The 25647-nt window shown below is 39.8% G+C and overlaps 1 protein-coding gene across 5 annotated transcripts in view; it reads right to left on the reverse strand.

Annotated features, from left to right (window-relative positions):
• Positions 1 to 4029: 4029 nt before the first annotated feature.
• Positions 4030 to 25647, reverse strand: part of fat3a (FAT atypical cadherin 3a) — a 108113-nt gene continuing 86495 nt past the window's right edge. For 3 of the 5 annotated variants that reach the window (XM_058413812.1, XM_058413814.1, XM_058413813.1), the window contains 13 exons: positions 24765 to 24908; positions 24478 to 24675; positions 24097 to 24321; positions 23426 to 24002; positions 22944 to 23078; positions 22611 to 22768; positions 22023 to 22467; positions 14106 to 14259; positions 12332 to 13035; positions 11627 to 11737; positions 11109 to 11168; positions 7969 to 8004; positions 4030 to 7103 (listed from right to left, as the gene is read on the reverse strand). In XM_058413812.1, the coding sequence (XP_058269795.1) occupies positions 6610 to 7103; positions 7969 to 8004; positions 11109 to 11168; positions 11627 to 11737; positions 12332 to 13035; positions 14106 to 14259; positions 22023 to 22467; positions 22611 to 22768; positions 22944 to 23078; positions 23426 to 24002; positions 24097 to 24321; positions 24478 to 24675; positions 24765 to 24908 (3441 nt within the window). In that variant the 3' untranslated portion in view covers positions 4030 to 6609. The remainder of the gene's footprint in view (positions 7104 to 7968; positions 8005 to 11108; positions 11169 to 11626; positions 11738 to 12331; positions 13036 to 14105; positions 14260 to 22022; positions 22468 to 22610; positions 22769 to 22943; positions 23079 to 23425; positions 24003 to 24096; positions 24322 to 24477; positions 24676 to 24764; positions 24909 to 25647) is intronic. The other 2 variants (XM_058413816.1, XM_058413815.1) reach the window with 1 other exon arrangement.

Below are 25647 nucleotides of genomic sequence, written 5' to 3' on the forward strand. Positions count from 1 at the left end.
AGCTTTACAGAACATAAGAAACAAAAAACATAGTGCAAAAAGTCCTAGATGTTAGACAAAATCATCCTTAGTGAGCAAACCTGGGGCGACTGTGGAAAGGAAAAACTCCCTTAGATGGCAGGAGGAAGAAACCTTGAGAGGAACCAGACTCAAAAGGGAACCTCATCCTCATTTGGGTGACAGCGGAGAGTGTGATTATAAATTATTATAAACACCAGAGAGTGTGATTAAAAATTATTATAAACACCAGATGTCCTTTCTGCAGTTATGTACAGTGTACAGTGTGATGCAGATACAGCATATGTAGAATGTTGTGTGTGAATTAATTAAGAGGTTGTTGTCGTCCTCAAAGTCCACATAGGGTTGGCTGCATTGCTTTGAATACCCAAATCCTCATGAAGCAGAACCCATTAGGAACTGGTCCATCTCTGGATGCCTCGGGATCCTCACAGGGTTGGCATCTGTCTACTGGAGCTGGCACAATCTCTAAAATAAACACATGGCACCGGTAATTACATGTATTTATATACATAACCAATGTATTTGCATTCAGTTTGAACCATAAATAATAATTTGATAGCAATTTTGGGACACAAAATTATCAATTTTCGCCCAGATTACTGATAAGCAATAAGCACTGATGCTGGTTCTATCCTTTTCTCTTATTGATGGGATAGAGTCGAGACTTGAGAAGCAGTTCAGGTGAAAACATCGCCTTAAAATTGACAACGAACGTCCTCCACGATCCCAATAACGCCGGAGGCTATAATGAAAGCTTGAGTGTGGAGTGTGGACGTGATGAGCTTTAAGACAGACGAGAGATTAGAGCTGAATTTATTCTGGAGACACACACACACACACAGGTTCGGAATCTAATAAATAAATGGTAAAATGTGAACGATTTACAGCTCAATGTTGTGAGTGTGGATTTTAGTGCACACTGGTCCTGCCTACTACTTCCTGTTTTATTGCGACTAAACCTTTTAATAATAAACAAAAAACAAAGAAAAGGTATGTTGTATTTTTCTCTTGTCGCTTCGACACAATGCGAAGTAACACTCAGCAAAACCTCGCCTCCTTGATACACAGACTTTTTGTTTGTGAAACAGCTTTTTGTTTCTTTCTTTTTTATTCATTTAGAAATCGAGTTGTAATACGGTATATGAATCGATCTAAGTGCTGTTTAGTAAAATGTTCATAATTTTTTTTGATTTCCGTAAGAAAACCAGACCAGCTGGCTGAAGATAAACGAATAAACATAAAAAACTGTCACTCTTTTTCAGTATTTTCTCACTCGTCTCTTTCCTAATCTCATTTCTTAAACCTATTCAGTTGGAAACTTTCCTCAGGCGAAGAGCTCTAACATATCCTTCATATTAATATCTATTCCAGAAAAATCTATTCTCAAAACAAAATCGATTGAAAACAAACATACAAAAAAAAACTATTCTGCCTCGGGTCATTCCCTGTCTTTACCTCCTAAACAGGGTTCCTAATGATTAGTGCTTTCTGAACATTTTTTAAGGGACACCGGACCTTTTGCTAATTGATGCTGAATAGCTAAACCTCCTGTGTTACTTACACACACACACACACACACATACACACACACACACACACACACACAGCATTAACCCCGGTGACAGGTGACTCATTACAATGGCACATGTCAGTGGGGAATATAAGAGGCAGCATGAGAAGAGTCAGTTCTTGAGCAAGCAAGTATTTAATCTCACAATCTTCTGATAAGTAATCCAACACCTTAACCACTAAGCTACCACATCCCCAGCTGCAAAGCACCATGCCACCTCCTTTACACCACCCAGAGCTCCTACAACAGACACATGAGCATCAGAACTGTATCACTGGACAAAGCAGGCCTGGTCTGATGAAGGATGTTTTCTTTGACACCATGAGCATGGCCAGGTCATGTGGGTCACTTCCCTGAGGAAGAGATGGTACCAGGATGTACTATGGGAAGAAAGTCAGCCACTTGAGTCTGATTCTCTGGGTTGATTGATTCTCTGGGATGTTCTGCTGGGAAACATCGGGTCCTGGAGTTCATGTGGTTGTTAATTTGACACGTACCAATGACTCCACTTCATGATGGTGTTCCCTAAAGGAAGTGTCCAGGATCATGCTATGTATAAACTTAAACACTATATTCTTAATAAACAGTATACAGAAAATATTTAAAATGAAAAATAAATAAATTATATTATATAATATAATTATTATAATATATATTATAAATTTATATTATATATTATATATATATATATATATATATATATATATATATATATATATATATATATATACACAATATTGCCAAAAGTATTCGCTCACCCATCCAAATAATCAGAATCAGGTGTTTCAATCACTTCCATGGCTACAGGTGTATAAAATCAAGCACCTAGGCATGCAGACTGTTTTTACAAACATTTGTGAAAGAATGGGTCGCTCTCAGGAGCTCAGTGAATTCCAGCGTGGAACTGTGATAGGATGCCACCTGTGCAACAAATCCAGTCGTGAAATTTCCTCGCTCCTAAATATTCCACAGTCAACTGTCAGCTGTATTATAAGAACGTGGAAGTGTTTGGGAACGACAGCAACTCAGCCACGAAGTGGTAGGCCACGTAAACTGACGGAGTGGGGTCAGCGGATGCTGAGGCGCATAGTGCGAAGAGGTCACCAACTTTCTGCAGAGTCAATCGCTACAGACCTCCAAACTTCATGTGGCCTTCAGATTAGCTCAAGAACAGTGCGCAGAGAGCTTCATGGAATGGGTTTCCATGGCCGAGCAGCTGCATCCAAGCCATACGTCACCAAGTGCAATGCAAAGCGTCGGATGCAGTGGTGTAAAGCACGCCGCCACTGGACTCTACAGCAGTGGAGATGCGTTCTCTGGAGTGACGAATCGTGCTTCTCCATCTGGCAATCTGATGGACGAGTCTGGGTTTGGCGGTTGCCAGGAGAACGGTACTTGTCTGACTGCATTGTGCCAAGTGTAAAGTTTGGTGGAGGGGGGATTATGGTGTGGGGTTGTTTTTCAGGAGCTGGGCTTGGCCCCTTAGTTCCAGTGAAAGGAACTCTGAATGCTTCAGCATACCAAGACATTTTGGACAATTCCATGCTCCCAACTTTGTGGGAACAGTTTGGAGCTGGCCCCTTCCTCTTCCAACATGACTGTGCACCAGTGCACAAAGCAAGGTCCATAAAGACATGGATGACAGAGTCTGGTGTGGATGAACTTGACTGGCCTGCACAGAGTCCTGACCTCAACCCGATAGAACACCTTTGGGATGAATTAGAGCGGAGACTGAGAGCCAGGCCTTCTCGTCCAACATCAGTGTGTGACCTCACAAATGCACTTCTGGAAGAATGGTCAAAAATTCCCATAAACACACTCCTAAACCTTGTGGACAGCCTTCCCAGAAGAGTTGAAACTGTTATAGCTGCAAAGGGTGGACCGACGTCATATTGAACCCTATGGATTAGGAATGGGATGTCACTTAAGTTCATATGCGAGTCAAGGCAGGTGAGCGAATACTTTTGGCAATATAGTGTATATATATATATATATATATATATATATATATATACATACATAAAGCCTGGAATAAATAAATAAATCTATTTATTTATTTATTAAAAGGATAAAAGTCTAAATGTTTTTGATTGTTTTGTTGTTGTTTTTTCAAAAATTTTCATACACTGTTTAAATCCTTTTTTAAAAATAAATTAATGCAACACCAAACAAAAATAAAATAAATACCGGGTATTGAGAAAGAAAAAAAAATATTAAGCTGCTGTTTAGTTTTGTTTCTTTAACAAAAAAGTTAAAGATTTTAGCTTTTACAGTCAAATCACATTTATGGTGATTTGGAGATTTTTTTGTTTTTAACTGAAATTCGTTCAATAAATGATCTATAGAAATAAACACACACCCACACACACAAATCCGTCAGACGTATTAAATTCCTCAAGATTATTTTTAATTTCTGCATTGATTAAAAAACAAACTGAGACGTTAAAAAAATGCATGTTTATACACTTTTCTTTTTTTTTCCTTTAAAGATTAGAGTTCTTTTAATACTGACAAGATGAACAGCATGTAGAGAAGAATGATATAAAAAAAAAAGCAAGCATACACTTCCTCTGCAGAAAAGGAAGGCCAGAATATTTCCCTTTTTATAGAAACTGTAAACTGAAGCTGACGATTCTACAGAGATGCGATTCTAAACAAACAAACAAACAAAAATGCTGAGAATAATTTTGTAAACGTGTGTGTGTGTGTGTGTGAGAGAGAGAGAGAGAAAGAGAGAGAGAGAGAGAGAGACCTCCGTCCTTATCCTGCTCTCAATTCAATTTCATATCTACAGAAAAATAAAATTCGGTATTCGACGAACCGAACAGAAGAAGCTATATACACTGTACAACATCTCTCACAGGAAAAGTGTGTTATGGTCTCTCCGGTGTGGAGATCAAGAATTGTGCTGATTTTCTGACACTTTTGTCTTGTTTCACCTTCAAACACACACAGAGAGACATGAGCAACAGCAAAGGATTCAGCATTTGTCTCAGGTGTGATAGGAGACTTTTCATTTTATAGACTAATGTGGAAAAACAAACAAAAAAAAACAGGACCTGAACAAAGATTTGCAGGTGTCTCGATCAAATCTAAGAAAATGAACTGAAATGGAACTGATAAAAAAAGAAAACAGAAATTTTGTTGATGAATTTAAAATTTAAAATGAAAGGAGAAATGTGTTTTGTCTCACAACCGGAAGTTAACCATAGGCATCTTTTAACCTTTAATGTTTAACTGTGAAGCTAAAATGTTTAAATAAAAAATTAACATTTTTAGAAATGAAAAACGTTTATTACTACGTTTCTGGCATTTATCATTCATTTCAACTCAAAACTGAAAAGATAGAATTTCAGGATTTTTAAGAAAAAGCTAAAAGAACAATTTTGCTTCCTCCTTCATGTTTAATCAAGAAATTAAACATATTTCTATATTCACAAATGTTGAATCAAAGCCAAAAACAAGATCAAATTTGTTTCCAAATTTCAAGCTTATTTTCACCAACACACCTGGGACATGCACCTGTTCATTTGTTTAGCTCTAGAGTTAAAATTAAAACAGAAGGAAAAACCAATCCCTCGAAAATCATTATTTTATTTATTTATTTTATTTTTAAAAATTTTTTTGGTCTGGTGACTTGGCAGCTCTCAGACGTGTGTTTTTAAATGAAAAATCTGAGAAATTTTCAAAACTCAGAAAAGACAAATAAAAAACAAACAAACAGGAACACGTCTTTGTTCAGGTGTTTTTTTGTTTGTTTTGTTTTTTGTTTGAAAAAATAAAATTCACCAAAACCTTTTTTTTTTTTACTTTACATTTTTTTTTTAGCATTTTTCCTTAATTTTTTGTCTTTGGGTTTGTTCGGCCACTTGGCAGCTCTCAGGTGTGTTTAATGATGTCATGGTCATTGAGGTTGGTCTTTCTGGACATGACTGGTCTGCTGTTCCACCTGAGGCAGGTAACTAACCCCCCCACCCCCCAGGTCTTTGCTCAGGTGTGTTATGGAGATAAAACAGAACAAGAAATATCAAAAATCTGAATTTTCTCGACAAATATTTTCCACACTCTTTCCCTCATCCTTCCCTTTTTTTGGTTTGATGACTTGGCAGTTTTCTTTTACTTACTTTTGTATCCCTCTATTCTGTTCTATCCCTTTTTACTTCCTTCTCCATTTTTCTTTTTTTAACATTCATCTTTTTTTCCATTTCTCCATACTGATTTCCTTTTTTCCCATTCGGGCTTTTTCCACTTTCAGCTCTTACACTGTGCATCACACTTAATATATACATGGCCTGCAATACTGAATAAGACTTTTTTGCTTTGTTTGTGCACACACACACACACACACACACACACACACACACTCAGATGCTAACAATATGGCTTTCCGATATACAAATGAATGAAACAATACAGTCTTAATATCTTACAGAAACTTACAAGTGAGTCGTGCTCCCGCTCTGTCTGTCTGTCTGTCTGTCTGTCTCTCTCACACACACACACACATACACACACACACTCAGCATCCCAGTGGTGTTGGACAGCTTGAAAAATAGTGCTATTTGTGGGGCAGACATTAAACAGAGTAACATTTCACCCTGCAGTGAAGAGAGACAGAAGGTGAGAGTGAGACAGAGGGATGGATAGAGAGTGAGACAGAAAGAGAGATAAAATCTGATCTATTATTTCACTGTACGCTGAACAATTTCTGCAATTTCTGTGCAACAAAATAAAACAATAACAAAAACACAAAGCGATAAAGAACCGAGACATCCGATTTAAAAACGTTGGATGATTTGTGCTGTTTGGCTGTACAAAAGTCCACTGACTCACACACACACACACACACACACAGGGAGCACAACATAAGCAAGAGATTTTTCACAAATGTCTCTGTTCATCTGCGTCACATGATTCCCTAATGTGTGCATGACTTCCTGTTGGGGAGCTTCAGTCTTTTTGTGTGTGTGTGTGTGTGTGTGCGCGTGTGTGTGTGTGTGAGTGTGTACTGGGAGAAATCACACTTCAGTCTGTTGTGTGTATGGCTGCATCTGTCCTTCCTCTAAACTGTCTAAACTTCCTCCAGTTTCGGAATCCTCGAACCCAAAGGGGGTGGAGACATCAGACGCAGAGGACGTTTTGATTGACAGCCGCTCGTCCCCGCTCGCGAAAACACTCAGCTCCGCCCCCTCGGATCCAAGTGGCAGCTGATGAGGAGGAAGATACTGGCTCGGGTGGAAGTGCGGGCGGGATCTGGTCAGTGTACTCGCTGTGGATACGGGTTGACTGACAGGTGCAGCATCTGGCAGGTAATCTTCTCCAGGAAGGCGTGGCGGCAGTCGTTCACGTGAAACAAACTCCTCCTCCTGAGGGGGCGGGTACTCGCTGTCAACGTCAAAACCGCCTAAATAGTAGTCTGACTCCAAAGCCACACCCACGTCTGCTGGCGTCGCTTCCTCGATGTCGGAGAGCCTCGTCGCCGGCAGCCAATCAGAAGTGTCCCAGTGGTACGCTGTGGAGACAGAACAGCCAGTCAGATCAGACAAAACAAAATGTTTAGCAAACGTTAGGGTTCGAACATGCAGCATTTCACAGCGTGCAACAGCAGGGGGCGGGGCATGCCTGTGGAACAGCCATGAGGTCATGAGGTCAAAGGGTCACATTCTGTAAAAAAATAAAGAAACACATGCAGCAATGTGTGGATACACAGAAGCGCAGGGACACATACACACACACACACACACACACACACACAAGGTACACATCCAATTCAACCCGAAAACATCCACAACAAACACACAGACAGTAAGAGAAGAGAGATGAGGAAAGAGCTTGTTTAAAACAGACAATCACAAGCAACTTGACATTTCCCAGAATGCACCAGAGCATTCTGTCAGCAGTACAAAACCAAGGGGAAGGGAATGAGAGGGTGAAAGAGATTGAGAGAGAGAGCGAGAGAGAAGGTGAGAGAAAGGATGAGAAAGAGGTTTAGAGAGAGGGTTAGAGAGGATGAGAAAGGCGAGAGAAAGGATGAGAGAGGGTGAGAGAGAGGGTGAGAGAAAGGGTGAGAAAGAGGGTGAGAGTGGTTGAGAGAGAGGGTGAGAGAGTGAGAGGTAGGGTGAGAGAGAGGTTGAGAGAAAGGATAAGAGAGACGGTGTGAGAGAAAGAGAGAGAGAGAGAGAGGTTGAGAGACAGGATGAGAGGGTAAGGGAGAGGGTTAGAGAGAGGGTGAGAGAGAGGTTGTGAGAGGGTGAGAGAGAGAGAGAGAGAGGTTGTGAGAGGGTGAGAGAGAGAGTGAGAGATAGAGAGTGAGAGGGTGAGAGAGAGGTTGAGAGAGAGGTTGTGAGAGGGTGAGAAAGAGGGTGAGAGACATTCACCTCTGCTGTAGGTTTGACCTTGATCCATAACGGAGACTGGCATTTAGAGGAGAGACAGAAGGGTTGATCAACGCAATGCTCACTGTGTGTGTATGGGTGTGTGTGTATGAGAGAGTGTGTGTGTGTGAGAGTGTGAGAGTATGTGTGTGTGTGTAAGTGTGTCATCCCCCCATCTGACTTTTGACTACACTAGAAAAACATTTAACACTCATTTATATATAAACACACACACACACACACACACGTACACACACACACTCTCATACACACACACACACACATACACACACACACACTCATACACACACACACTCTCACACACACACAAATTTAACTGACTATTTCAAACTGTTCACCTGATATCTTCCCTACACAAACATCCCATGTAAGTCGTTACCATGGAAACACGATTAGATCTTAAAACGTAATTTTCACTCAGTTTTTCTCCTAAAGTTAATGAATTAATAACAAATAAACGAATAAAAAACAAAAACCATAATTAAATAAATGTCAATAAAATGCAAATTAATAATAATAATAATAATAATAATAATGTAAATAAAAAATAAAAAATATAAATATAACTTTGTTAATGTCAAAATATAAATTAAATGAACTTTAACAAAAAAAAATTCAAAAGTTTTTTTTTGGAAAACATCTCCAGATCAGCAGCTGATCTTTTTAGTTTTATCATTTCTAATCGAATGAAATATTTGGCTGAAAATGGATCAGCACCGAGCCGAACTCCTGCGCTGCTTTAAGGAATCTTACTCGTGTTTTAGATCCTGATTTTTTTATTTACCGGGAAAACGAGCTCCATCATTTTCACAGAGCAACTAATGAATCACATCGAAGAGGGACAGAGGGGAATTCTGGGAAACGATACACTTTAAGATTCACAGAACTCTGAGTGGAACATGGTGTTACAAAAAGTGTGTGTGTGTGTGTGTGTGAGATACTTAAGCTTAGTGCACATTACACCATTTTACCCGTGATTTTCACAGCCAGCGATGAATTTTGTGGCTTGCTGAATAAATCCCACGATCACCAAGCTGCATGAATCGTCTGCTCATGCTGTGTGAAGCGTTTGGTTTTTTCTCCCGCACATACGTGTGAGCAATGCTAATAATGCTACTATACAACATCGACCAGTTTGAATAAAAACAAAACACGCGTTACATGATTTTAGAAGACTTTCCCTTTGCAGAACAGATGGACCTTACTTTCTGTCTCTCCACAACTGATCGATCCTTGGTACGAAACAACGACACAGTCGCGCTTTCAAGTCTTTATGTAGCATGCAGCTCTTTTTGGAAAATTTCTGAGCAATTCTGAATCCTTTTCAGTCTTTTAGGTAAGAGTTAAAGAATTTATAATATTTTATAAAATAAATCATAATAAATGTATATGTCACGAGGCCTGAACACCAGAGGGAGCCATCGCCCGAATATTAACTGTTTCTGCTCACTTCCGGTTCAGTGACGTATAAAAACAGCACGCTATCTCAGTCACATCGCGAAGCATTGTTTCCTTAGTGTTACCTGCCAAGCCTTGATTTAGCTATTATCTAGTTTCCTCGTGTATGACCCTGCTTGTTTTCTTCTGACTTCGTTTTCTGGACTAGCGTTTTGGTTTTGACTTTTTCTACGGAGCTTTCTGGTTTTGACCCTGTTTTTCCGTGACCGCGACTAAGATCTTAGCCTTCGGCCCTTTCCATTATCTGCGAATGGATTCTAATACTCCTACGTCTGACGAGACATTACAGTATAAACGATTAATTATTAATTAATAATTAATAAATATAAGTAAATTTTAATAACATTTAAGATAATTAAGAAATTTTTCAGATGAGAAAAACTAAATAATTAAAAAAATTTAAAAATGTCAAATTTTTGACTTAACAATGGTGGCATATTTGTGAATTTTTTAAATTTTTAAACAATTAATATTCCACTACATATGTAAAAACCCCACAATCTACCAGTGAATTTTTGTAAATATTTAAAAGTTTCTGTTGTTTCCACTGCTGTGTTTTTTATTTTTTCCTTTCATTTTTACATTTAATTTAATTTTTTTAAATCTTTATTCTGGCTTTTGCTTTCTTTCAGAAATGACTATAAATTTTACAGACAATCTGTAGTTTTCTAGATATTTGTTTCCTCCACTACAGATTGATAAAGTTTATTTAATCTCCAGCTTCATTTACATCTCAGGCATTTGGCAGATGCCCTTATCCAGAGCGACTTACAATTTATCTCATTTTATACAAACTGAGCAACTGAGGGTTAAGGGCCTTGCTCAGGGGCCCAGGGGTGGCAGCTTGATGGACTGGGATTCAAACTTACAACCTTCCTGTCAGTAGTCCAACACCTTAAGCACTAAGCTACTACACTCCAGCATCGTTGAGGCACCAAACAATAAATCACAAAATCACTGGCACATAAGAACGAACACAAGAGTCAGATTTAGATGTGAGCCGATTTTAGAGATCACAGAAATATCAGAATTGCCTGATTAAATGCAGCCTGTGTTTATTAAGCGCTTTATAAAGCTTTCGCACGCACCGGCGTCGCTCTGTAGATTCGAGCGAAGTGTTTTATTAAACGCAGGACTCGATCTGGATAACAAATAAAACCAGGAACCATGTTTATAGCCATTTTATTTTTTTCTCAGATGTAGCTTTTGTTTTGTTTCAATGAATATGTGACGCTAATGTGCTCAAAACACGGAAATAAGGTCCAGACCACGGCTGTGAAAAATAAAAAATGTTTTTTATTTTCTCTCTACTGTGATTAAAAACTGAACGGATCGATCACTCGTGCTTAATTGCCACAATGTTGAGAAATAATTTTTTGTTGGTCACATGTGCATCTGATTTCAGGTTGACGCACGATTCGTGAGATATGAAACTGAACATAACCAGTTCAAACAAGCTAAATAAGTGTGTGTGTGTGTGTGTGTGTGTGTGTCCTGGCCAATTTCTTGATGAGTCCAAGAAAGCAGACACTAATCCAGACGACTGACTAATACACACTCTCCACAAGTCACTGTGCTATACAGTATAAATGCATTAATTCACTTTACACACCCCTTTTGTTTGTGTGTGTGTGTGTTTGTGTACACGTATGGTCTGAAGCTACCTTCGTTTTCGATCGTGTCAACTGCATCGTTGACGAGTCGAATGACCGTCACTATGGAAGCTTGGAGAGAGAAATGGAGAGTGATGAGAAACTTGCGCATACACACACACACACACACACTCGTGCACACACACCATCTCACTTATACAACAAAGTCAGAAATTTACAGTGGAATTTCATCGTGATTATTATACGCGTGAATCCAAAGCTCGCACTGGTCCACTGCAGATGCTTCTGTGTTCTGATTGGCTGATGATGACCTAAGCTGTGACAAATGAGGGCTGGAGTATGTCATCATTCCAAAAAGTGCAGATTATGAAGTCTTTCACACACACGCACACACACACACACTCTGAATTAATGATCCGATTATTCACCATTTGAGCAGTGATGCTGAAAATGATATACATACATTTGCACTCTTCACACTCTCTACATGCACACTCTACACACAGACACTCTTCACACACACTCTCTTCACACTGCCATGGAGAGTCAGGGAGGTGGGCGGGGCTTACCATTGTCATCGCAGGAGTCTGATTGGAAGGAGCTCAGTGACTGAACCTCAGAGTTGCTTCCTTTGTTGCTGCCTGAAAAACACATGACCTCCTCATGCATGTCCATTTTCCCTGTGAACATCCGAAATCAAAAATCAGACACTTAAGACTTAATCATTCCTAGCTTCCTATATCCTGAACAGAAATAAAGACACAATTTTAAAGCGACAATTAAATCCTTCTTTCCTCTCTCACACATTTCTGGAGTCCATCCTGAGTCGAGGACATCACCAGTAAAAAAAACAAACTTTTATTTAATTGTTCTTCAGGCTGAGACTTGAATAAATCTCAAAAGTTCAATTAAATCACAAAACCAATTAAATCAAACAGTGGAAAAGAAAGAAAGAAAGAAAGAAAGAAAGAAAGAAAGAAAGAAAGAAAGAAAGAAAGAAAGAAAGAAAGGAAAAGGAAAGAAGGAAGACAGGGAGAAAGGAAAGGAAAGGAAGGAAGGAAGGAAGGAAGGAAGGAAGGAAGGAAGGAAGGGAGGAACCTTCTGATTGGAACACTGCACATATAAAAGTGGGAGAAATCACTGCAGCTCTGACTGCGAGTGGAGACAAAAGCCACAGGTATTCAGATTTGCCATGGTTAGGAGGTCAGGAAGTACACACACACACACACACACACACACACACACACACACCAAACCAATCCTGTGTCTCTCACCATCGTCATCCTCCCAGCTTCTCTTGTTGCTCGGTGAGTCACACTCAGATCGGTTGGGTGCTACGCTGCACACGGCCACGCCCCTCCGTGTCATACTGCCCACCACTCTCGGTGACTCCGCCCCCTGTCTGAATGTGCTCATCTCAGTTAGCTCCACCCCTTTTCTGTCACCACCCCTTTTTTCCAATGTCCCAAAGCACGGTGTGTATGCCATCGGTCTCACTGGGACCTGGGGTGGCCCTGTTAAGCTTCGCCCACCCTCTGTGTAAAGACTGATGGGTTCCCCAGATAATAAGCCCCGCCCACCCTCAGTGTAGAGGCTGATTGGGTCTCCAGTGCCACATTGGAGGGGCGGGAAGTGTCCATTGGCTTTGTGCAACAGTGCAGCGGTGGCCGGGTCCTGGACGAGTGAAAGGTCGTTGCGCGAGTAGCTCTTCTGAAACACTTTCTTCCTGAAGGCGACAAACAGGAACACAAGCGCCATGATCAGGAACAGCACCACTGCCACACCGATTAGCTCCTCACGCCCAAAGTAGGCAGGGCCTGAGCGCATATCAGGGACCAGGAGAGGACGGATGGCACAGGCTCCACCCACAAAGCCTGGCGTGGTGCAGTTGCAATAGAAGGACCCAAAGGTGTTAACGCAGGAGGCGCCGCCCTCGCAGCGCTCACCACGTTCACACTCATTTACATCCTCATCACACCTGCAGAATACACACACACACACACAGGATATTGGTCATGTGTATTTAGTTAAATTATATTGATTAGATCGGGACACTATTATGAAATAAACATAGGAATCCTACATTAGGATACACACACACACATACACACACACACACAAACACGCGTGCTTGGTCTTATGCATGAGAGCGTACGAATTCGATTTCTTCGACCTTCCACATTCATTTTTCACTGCTCTCAACTGTGCTGCTACATTTTTATTCTTCAAAGCACATCAAAGAAATGCAAGACTGCGTGTGTGTGTGTATATGTGTGTGTGTGTGTATGTGTATATGTGTGTGTGTGTGTGCATGTGTATGTGTGTATATGTGTGTGTGTGTGTGTATGTGTATATGTGTTTATGTGTGTGTGTGTGTGTATGTGTATATGTGTGTATATGTGTGTGTGTGTGTGTGTATGTGTATATGTGTGTATATGTGTGTGTGTGTGTATGTGTATATGTGTGTATATGTGTGTGTGTGTGTGTGTATGTGTATATGTGTGTGTGTGTGTATATTTTAATTAAATCAGGCTGTGTGTGCGTGTGTCAGTGATAGAGGGGGCTGGCAACTAAATCCAATGAGTAAAAAACTAGACATTTGTATGTGCGTGTGTGAGTCATGAATCAAACGAAGCACTGAGGTAGAGAGAGCGAGAGAGGCAGAGAGAAAGCGAGAGAGAGAGAGAGAGAGACAGACAGACAGAGTGAGAGAGAGCGAGAGAGAGAGAGAGAGAGAGAGAGATTGATGGGGGGAAATAGAAATAGATAGATCAATGACTCCCTCTCCTGGTGGTAGTGTGTGTTGCATCACCCTCAGTGTTTGCACTGTGTTTGTGATTTCATCACACCATTAATACCTCTATAAACACCATTAATTCACCAATAATCAACCATTATTCCACCACTAAAACATCATTATTACAGCATTCATAAGCTCTTAATACATGGTGTACACCAGCATCAACACATACTTATGCATAGTTTATGACATTTATATCATTTCTATTTGTTTATTTAATGAGGTGTTTGAAATGGGTGTGTACTGACGTGAGGCCGGTGTATCCCCTCTTGCAGCTGCAGATGAAGGCATTGCCGATGGGTTTACACACTCCACCGTTTCGGCATGGGTTTGGTGCACACACACCAATCTCAGTCTCACAGCGCCGCCCAGTGTACAGAGGACCACAGTTACATGAGAAACCTGAGAGCGAGAGAGACTCTAATCATCAGGAAATCACACACACACACAGCTGGACAAGTGGTGTACGTTAATTATATGCCAGCAAGGAGAATAATGGCGTCCCCTGAAAATGACTGCTGAGTAATTATGCAGTAATTACTCTCTCTCACTCACTCACTCACTCTCTCATACACACACACACACACACACACAATGAATATTCGTAGCTGATACAATAATCACAGCTGTCAGCCAGATAGCTGGGAGTTTGTGCAGAGCTGTGCTCAGAGATTGACACTGATGAAGGCTAGAAAACCATTAACACCCACTGGTTCTGGAAAAAGTGAGCTTTTAGTGTCTCACTGAACACCTGAACATATCTAACTAAATACCAGCACCACACATCGTGTACCACAACATATACATTACTACAGCTTATACAAGGGTACTACAGCATATACAACGATACTACAGCATATACAACGATACTACAGCATATACAACGATACTACAGCATATACAACGGTACTACAGCATATACAACGATACTACAGCATATACAACGGTACTACAGCATATACAACGGTACTACAGCATATACAACGATACTACAGCATATACAACGGTACTACAGCATATACAACGATACTACAGCATATACAACGATACTACAGCATATACAACGATACTACAGCATATACAACGATACTACAGCATATACAACGGTACTACAGCATATACAACGATACTACAGCATATACAACGATACTACAGCATATACAACGATACTACAGCATATACAACGGTACTACAGCATATACAACGGTACTACAGCATATACAACGATACTACAGCATATACAACGATACTACAGCATATACAACGGTACTACAGCATATACAACGATACTACAGCATATACAACGGTACTACAGCATATACAACGGTACTACAGCATATACAACGATACTACAGCATATACAACGATACTACAGCATATACAACGATACTACAGCATATACAACGATACTACAGCATATACAACGGTACTACAGCATATACAACGGTACTACAGCATATACAACGATACTACAGCATATACAACGATACTACAGCATATACAACGATACTACAGCATATACAACGATACTACAGCATATACAACGATACTACAGCATATACAACGGTACTACAGCATATACAACGATACTACAGCATATACAACGATACTACAGCATATACAACGGTACTACAGCATATACAACGATACTACAGCATATACAACGGTACTACAGCATATACAACGATACTACAGCATATACAACGATACTACAGCATATACAACGGTACTACAGCATATACAACGATACTACAGCATATACAACGGTACTACAGCATATACAACGATACTACAGCATATACAACGGTACTACAGCATATACAACGGTACTACAACATTACAACTGTACTACAACATTACAACTGTACTACAGCATATATAATGGTACTGCAACATTACAACGGTACTACAACATTACAACTGTACTACAACATTACAACTGTACTACAGCATATATAATGGTACTGCAACATTACAACGGTACTACAACATTACAACTGTACTACAACATTACAACTGTACTACAGCATATATAATGGTACTGCAACATTACAACGGTACTACAACATTACAACTGTACTACAGCATATATAATGGTACTGCAACATTACAACGGTACTACAACATTACAACTGTACTACAGCATATATAATGGTACTGCAACATTACAACGGTACTACAACATTACAACTGTACTACAGCATATATAATGGTACTGCAACATTACAACGGTACTACAACATTACAACGGTACTACAACATGACAACTGTACTACAGCATATATAATGGTACTGCAACATTACAACGGTACTACAACATTACAACTGTACTACAACATTACAACTGTACTACAGCATATATAATGGTACTGCAACATTACAACGGTACTACAACATTACAACTGTACTACAGCATATATAATGGTACTGCAACATTACAACGGTACTACAACATTACAACTGTACTACAGCATATATAATGGTACTGCAACATTACAACTGTACTACAACATTACAACTGTACTACAGCATATATAATGGTACTGCAACATTACAACGGTACTACAACATTACAACTGTACTACAGCATATATAATGGTACTGCAACATTACAACTGTACTACAACATTTCAACTGTACTACAGCATATATAATGGTACTGCAACATTACAACTGTACTACAACATTTCAACTGTACTACAGCATATATAACGGTACTGCAACATTACAACTGTAGTACAACATATACAACTGTACTACAGCATATATAACGGTACTGCAACATTACAACTGTACTACAGCATATACAACGGTACTACAACATTACAACGGTACTATAACATATACAACGGTACTACAGCATATTCAACGGTACTACAACATTACAACAGGACTACAACATTACAACTGTACTACAGCATATACAACGGTACTACAACATACAACGGTACTACAACATATACAACGGTACTACAGCATATTCAACGGTACTACAACATTACAACAGTACTACAGCATTACAACTGTACTACAGCATATACAACAGGACTACAACATTACAACTGTACTACAGCATATACAACGGTACTACAATATTAAAACTGTACTACAGCATTACAACTGTACTACAACATTAAAACTGTACTACAGCAAATACAACAGTACTACAGCATATACAACGGTACTACAACATTACAACGGTACTACAGCATATACAACGGTACTACAACATTAAACTGTACTACAGCATATACAACGGTACTACAACATTAAAACTGTACTACAGCATATACAACGGTACTACAACATTAAAACTGTACTACAGCATATACAACAGTACTACAACATTAAAACTGTACTACAGCATATACAATGGTTCTACAGCATATACAATGGTACTACAACATATACAACGGTACTACAGCATATACAATGGTGCTACAACATATACAAACGGTACTACATTACAACTGTACTACAGCTTATACAACAGGACTACAACATTAAAACTGTACTACAGCATATACAACGGTACTACAGCATATATAACGGTACTACAACATTACAATAGTACTACAGCATATACAACGGTACTACAGCATATATAATGGTACTACAACATTACAACTGAACTACAGCATATACAACGGTACTACAACATTAAAACTGTACTACAGCATATACAACGGTACTACAACATTAAAACTGTACTACAGCGTATACAATGGTACTACAGCATATACAACGGTACTACAACATATACAACGGTACTACAGCATATACAATGGTGCTACAACATAGACAAACGGTACTACATTACAACTGTACTACAGCTTATACAACAGGACTACAACATTAAAACTGTACTACAGCATATACAATGGTACTACAGCATATATAACGGTACTACAACATTACAATGGTACTACAGTATATACAACGGTACTACAGCATATATAACGGTACTACAACATTACAACTGTACTACAGCATATACAACGGTACTACAGCATATATAATGGTACTACAACATTACAACTGAACTACAGCATATACAACGGTACTACAACATTACAACGGTACTACAACATATACAACGGTACTACAACATTACAATGGTACTACAGTATATACAACGGTACTACAGCATATATAACGGTACTACAACATTAAAACTGTACTACAGCATATACAACGGTACTACAACATTAAAACTGTACTACAGCATACACAATGGTACTACAACATATACAACGGTACTACATTACAACTGTACTACAACATTACAACGGTACTACAACATTAAAACTGTACTACAGCAAATACAACGGTACTACAGCATATACAACGGTACTACAACATTACAACAGTACTACAACATATACAACGGTACTACATCATATATAACGGTACTACAACATTAAAACTGTACTACAGCATATACAACGGTACTACAACTTTAAAACTGTACTACAGCAAATACAACGGTACTACAGCATATACAACGGTACTACAACATTAAAACTATACTACAGCAAATACAACGGTACTACAGCATATACAACGGTACTACAACATTACAACGGTACTACAACATTAAAACTGTACTACAGCAAATACAATGGTACTACAGCATATACAACGGTACTACAACATTACAACGGTACTACAACATATACAACGGTACTACATCATATATAACGGTACTACAACATTACAACTGTACTACAGCATATACAACGGTACTACAGCATATATAATGGTACTACAACATTACAACTGAACTACAGCATATACAACGGTACTACATTACAACGGTACTACAACATATACAATGGTACTACAGTATATACAACGGTACTACAGCATATATAACGGTACTACAACATTAAAACTGTACTACAGCATATACAACGGTACTACAACATTAAAACTGTACTACAGCATATACAATGGTACTACAACATATACAACGGTACTACATTACAACTGTACTACAACATTACAACGGTACTACAACATTAAAACTGTACTACAGCAAATACAACAGTACTACAGCATATACAACGGTACTACAACATTACAACAGTACTACAACATATACAACGGTACTACAGCATATATAACGGTACTACAACATTACAACTGTACTACAGCATATATAACGGTACTACAACATTAAAACTGTACTACAGCATATACAACGGTACTACAACTTTAAAACTGTACTACAGCAAATACAACAGTACTACAGCATATACAACGGTACTACAACATTAAAACTGTACTACAGCAAATACAACGGTACTACAGCATATACAACGGTACTACAACATTACAACGGTACTACAACATTAAAACTGTACTACAGCAAATACAATGGTACTACAGCATATATAATGGTACTACAACATTACAACTGAACTACAGCATATACAACGGTACTACAACATTACAACGGTACTACAACATATACAACGGTACTACATCATATATAACGGTACTACAACATTAAAACTGTACTACAGCATATACAACGGTACTACAACATTAAACTGTACTACAGCATATACAACGGTACTACAACATTAAACTGTACTACAGCATATACAACGGTACTACAGCATATACAATGGTACTACAGCATATACAACGGTACTACAGCATATACAATGGTACTACAGCATATACAATGGTGCTACAACATATACAACGGTACTACATTACAACTGTACTACAGCTTATACAACAGGACTACAACATTAAAACTGTACTACAGCATATACAACGGTACTACAGCATATATAACGGTACTACAACATTACAATGGTACTACAGTATATACAACGGTACTACAGCATATATAACAGTACTACAACATTACAACTGTACTACAGCATATACAACGGTACTACAACATTACAACGGTACTACAACATATACAACAGTACTACATCATATACAACGGTACTACAACATTACAACGGTACTACAGCATATACAACGGTACTACAGCATATATAATGGTACTACAACATTACAACGGTACTACAGCATATACAACGGTACTACAACATTACAACTGAACTACAGCATATACAACGGTACTACAACATTATAACGGTACTACAACATATACAACGGTACTACAACATTACAACGGTACTACAACATATACAACGGTACTACAACATTACAATGGTACTACAGTATATACAACAGTACTACAGCATATATAACGGTACTACAACATTACAACTGTACTACAGCATATACAACGGTACTACAACATTACAACGGTACTACAACATATACAACGGTACTACATTACAACTGTACTACAACATTACAACTGTACTACAACATTACAACGGTACTACAACATTACAATGGTACTACATTACAACTGTACTACAACATTACAACTGTACTACAACATTACAATGGTACTACAACATTACAACTGTACTTCAACATTACAACGGTACTACAACCTTACAATGGTACTACAACATTACAACTGTACTACAACATTACAATGGTACTACAACATTACAACTGTACTACAACATTACAACGGTACTACAACATTACAACGGTACTACAACATTACAACTGTACTACAACATTACAACGGTACTACAACATATACAATGGTACTACAGCATAAACAACGGTACTACAACATTACAACTGTACTACAACATATACAACGGTACTACAGCATATATATAACGGTACTACAACATTACAATGGTACTACAACATATACAACGGTACTACAGCATATATAACGGTACTACAACATTACAACGGTACTACAACATTACAACTGTACTACAACATTACAACTGTACTACAACATATACAACGGTACTACAGCATATATAACGGTACTACAACATTACAACTGTACTACAACATTACAACGGTACTACAACATATACAATGGTACTACAGCATAAACAACGGTACTACAACATTACAACTGTACTACAACATATACAACGGTACTACAGCATATATAACGGTACTACAACATTACAATGGTACTACAACATATACAATAGTACTACAACATTACAACTGTACTACAGTGTAACGCTATAGGAGCATATGCAGTGAAAAAGAGGACATTTGGGAGTAGAGCTAGGGTTTATAGGTTTGCCATAAAGGTATAATACTGCTTCATGGTTTTCTTAATTTAGTTGTTCATTAATTAATTAACAGTGATTTCATTTATTTGGTTATAATAATAATTATTATATATTAATAATAATAATAATAATAATAATAATAATAATAATAATAATAATTATTATTTTTATTATATAATAATAATAAATAGTAACACATGCAATTAATTAATTACTAATTAAGATTCATAAGCATTTCAATACTAAATATTTTAGGTCAATAAAACACACACACACATACACACACACGCACACACACATATCATGGTATAATGTACTTATGAGGACCTGCCATTGACATAATTATAATGCAGCCAATTATTCAAACCGTAACACACACACACACACGTCTTACTTATGAGGACCTGTCAGGTCCCAGTAAGGATCTTTCATTATTTTAAAGTATTAACAGAAGTTATTAACACTTAATACTGATACTAATTCTAAATGTATCCTCAGTAAAAGGAAACATTTCTGCTCTTTCATTTGTATTGAATATAAACTGTATATTTTCCTCAATTTCTTTTCCCTAATAAGGGCCAGGAAAATGTCCCCACCAGGTCGAAAGAATCAGATACTCCAACAATCCTTGTAATGACACTAGTCATTACACTATACTTGTAATGACTGTTCTTGGAATCTATGACTACACACACACACACACAGGTCTTAGTTATGAGGACCTGTTAGGTCCTCATGAGAACCTTCCATTGATGAAATTATTACATAACACTATGCTACACCTACTCTAAACTTAACCTACACTTAAACTCTAAACCTGACCTCAGTAAAAGGAAACACTTTGCCTCTTTTATTTCATTTTAAAATAAAAACTGTACTTTTAGTAAAATAGTAGATTCCTTTATGGGGACTGGCTAAATGTCCCCACAACAGTCAGTTATTCCTATCTTTGTGATGACACTTGGACTCTAAAATATAATGACTACACACACACACACACACACACACCTCCATTGGGCAGGCTGGTGCAGGCGGCTCCATGGGTGCAGGGTTGGTGTGCACAGGGATCGTGGTGAAGCACACATCCGAGCGTCACCTCACCCAGCGCTGTCACCTCCACATGTGTGTGTGTGCGTGAGCGTGTGTGTGTTGCTCCTGGTGCCTGTTTGTTGTGCAGTGGCAGCTCGTCATCGTTCAGAGCCAACGAGTCCAGGCAGCCCTGGAAACCGTCACTAAGCCGCGCCCCCATCGAAATGGACCAATCTGGGCCGGGGAGACGGGAAGTGGGCGGGGCCTGCTGTGTCCAGTCGTCTAATGAGAGGATGGTGGAGTTTCGACCCAACTCAAGAGTCACGTGATGCCAACGACCATCACTGATTGGGCGGCTGGTGATGGCGAGTACTCCACCACCTTCAGAGCAGCCTAACTGTAGCTGGAGACATCCGTCTTCCATCTGTCAATCAAGCAGATACACACACGCGTGCACACACACACACACAGAAGTAGGGCTTAAAGTGACAAGCAATTTAACAGTATTCAGGAAGTAAAATATGCTGACTTTAGTTTCTGTGTGTGTGTATGTGTGTGTGTGTGTACCCTCAGCATGGCACAGGGGGCGGGGTGTGTGTACAGGATGACTCCACTTCTCTGCAGTGTTCTGATGCGGAGCTGCAGTTTCACCTCGTCGTTCTTCCAGCTGTCAATCACGTGGTACTTTATATAACTGTTGCCGTAGAAACTCAGAGAGGTGTGACCTGGGCATGTGCACACACACACACACACACTCTTACTTAACATCTCTCTCAAATCCCTTACTCAAAACTTAAAGTTGTCTGTTGTATGAGAAACTAAATACACACAGGAATAATTAGGAACACGGACTAACATGAACAAAAATGCATGCACGTGCACACACACACACACACACACCTGCACACTCTCCCAGTTTCCCTGGTGGGCACTGGCAGGCATACGGTCCTCTGCTGTTGTCTGTCTTAACACACTGCATATCATCGGGACAGACCACATCCTCACACACCTCCAACACTGCAGAACATCTGCCATCTGTTTCAGAAAGAGAGAGAGAGAGAGAGAGAGAGAGGGAAAGATAGCAAGATTTCAAGATAGTACTTGGCAGGGTTCAGGTCCAATATCCATATTACCTGAACACACACACAACTGCTAATTAGTAATACAGTAACAGTAATGATAATAGTAAATAGTTACAGAAGTATTTACCCCTGTTGCAAAGAAACCCCTAAAAAATCACCCAGTGAACACCATACCCACAGTGAAGCATGGTAGTGGTAGCGCCTTGCTTCTACCTTTGCGTTTTGAGTTTAATCACCTGTCTAGGGAGGGGGGTGAATACTTTTGCAAGGCTTTGTATCAGTGGCATTTCCGTGACTCACCAGTGCAGACACAACGTGCGCTCCGCTGAAACCGCGGTGAGACGAAGCTGCTGGTGCTGGTGGTGTAAGTGAGCAGGGCGTGTGTGTCGAGCGTGATGGTCTGTTCGCAGCGTGCCTCTCCGCACTCCAGTCCAGAACAGTTCTTATCCAGAACAGCGGAAACACGCAGGACCTGTTCGAGCCGCCGCCGTGCTGCACTCAACTTCTGGCTCACCAGTGCTGCTGCCAGGTAGCCACCACCCCCTGGAGCCTCCACAGCCAAAAGGAGGTCAAGCTGGCCTGTGGTCTCCACTGGCTGCACACTGAGCACATGCAGGGCATCGGACGTCCCTGTTCCCATGGCGTCGGCGATGGCGCGGCGGACGGCAGTGAGGTGACGCGAAACAAAGTCGTGTGGCGAGACACGCTCGAAGCGTACTGTGACAGCGTGGCGCAGCATAGAAGCTGACGCCCACTCCACATGCACACTTACGGGCACGCTCACAGAGAAACGACCGTCCGTCACCGTGGCGTTCAGAGAGTAGCGTCCCGCGTCCAGACCGGAAAGAGCAATGATGCGTCCGTCACGTGGGTTCACCTGAGACAGCGAGAAATATGGAGACTTTTAATAAAGTATACAATATTTAAAATATAACCAATTAATAGGAAAGCCTGACAGATGTAACACGTACCTTAAACAGGCTGTTCTGTTGGTGAGTGTGTCCGTAGGTGAGGATATCAAAAGCGTCCTGATCCGTGGCATGAATCTGTCCAATCACGCCTCCTGGGAACTCATCCTCCACCGTGACGATGTGGACATGTAGTGGAGATGCTACAGGCACGTGCACGCTCTCCTCGATCACACGCACGTGCACGAGTGTCGTCGACGACAAAGGTGGCCTGCCGGAGTCACGGACCTGGAGATTGTTCAAGATTAATTAGTAACAAAAAAACCTGCGTTCGAAATACTAGCATAGTTAGGATATACAGATTCTGCTTCCTAGGCTAACATTGTGTCAACAGATACAGTTTTTAGGATTATTTTAGCACCAAACTAAAAGTCTTGTTCTCACCTCAACCTGAATGACATACTCCGTTCTCTCAGCCCTGCGGAACATCTGATTGGAGGTTATAAGCCCCTCCCTGTCCAATGAAAACCACACCCCTTCATTTCCTGACAAGATGCGATAGTGGAAAGGTGGCCCGTTGTGGGCGGCATCTTTATCAGTGACTGACAGCTGCAAGATGCTCGTCCCAATTGGCTTATTCTCCTGTCAGACAGTACGAATCATAATCAAATGCTGAATATTTGTAATATTTGTATATACTGATCTATTTACGTGTCGCTCATTGGGTGTACCTGAATAACTGCCGTGTGATTGGCTGGAGAAAAAGTGGGTGGGTTGTCATTGATGTCAGAGATGTCAATGTTAACGATTACAGTTGAAGACATGGAGGGAGTTCCGCTGTCCAGAGCTCTTACTGACAGAGCATAACCTGCAATCTGGAGAGACAGACAGACAGACAGAAAAGGTGAGAGATAGACAGGCAGACAGAAGGAGAGTCAGACAGAGAGGCAGTCAGGCAGACAGTCAGGATATGAGACAGACAGATAGGATGAGAGACAGATAGACAGAATGAGAGACAGACAGACAGGTGGACAGACAGGATGAGAGACAGACAGGCAGATAGGATGAGAGACAGACAGGCAGACAGGATGAGTGACAGACAGACAGGCAGTCCGACAGACCGTCAGGATATGTGACAGACAGACAGGATGAGGGACAGGCAGGCAGACAGGAGAAGAGACAGACAGACAAACAGTCAGGATATGAGACAGACAGTCAGGATATGAGACAGACAGATAGGATGAGAGACAGACAGGATGAGAGACAGACACACAGGCAGAGAGACAGACAGGATGAGAGACAGACAGACAGAATATGAGACAGTCAGAATGAGTGACAGACAGACAGCAAAATGAGAGACAGGCAGACAGACAGGATGTGAGACAGGTGGATAGACAGAATGACAGACAGACAGACAGACAAAACAGAACTCTAGAATAATTATAGAATTTTTTTTAAACAACAGATGATGATAGATGTTATAATTGGTAATAAGATGTATATGATAAAATGACGATAGGGTTTTATTGCCAGATCCTAGATGTAAGACTTTTAATGTAGATTTTTTTTAAAAGGTAGATTTTTAAAATAAAATTGTATCACTTATAGACCAAG

Source organism: Hemibagrus wyckioides, linkage group LG17 (genome assembly GCF_019097595.1).
Source record: "Hemibagrus wyckioides isolate EC202008001 linkage group LG17, SWU_Hwy_1.0, whole genome shotgun sequence".
NCBI classification, from domain to species: Eukaryota; Metazoa; Chordata; class Actinopteri; order Siluriformes; family Bagridae; genus Hemibagrus; species Hemibagrus wyckioides.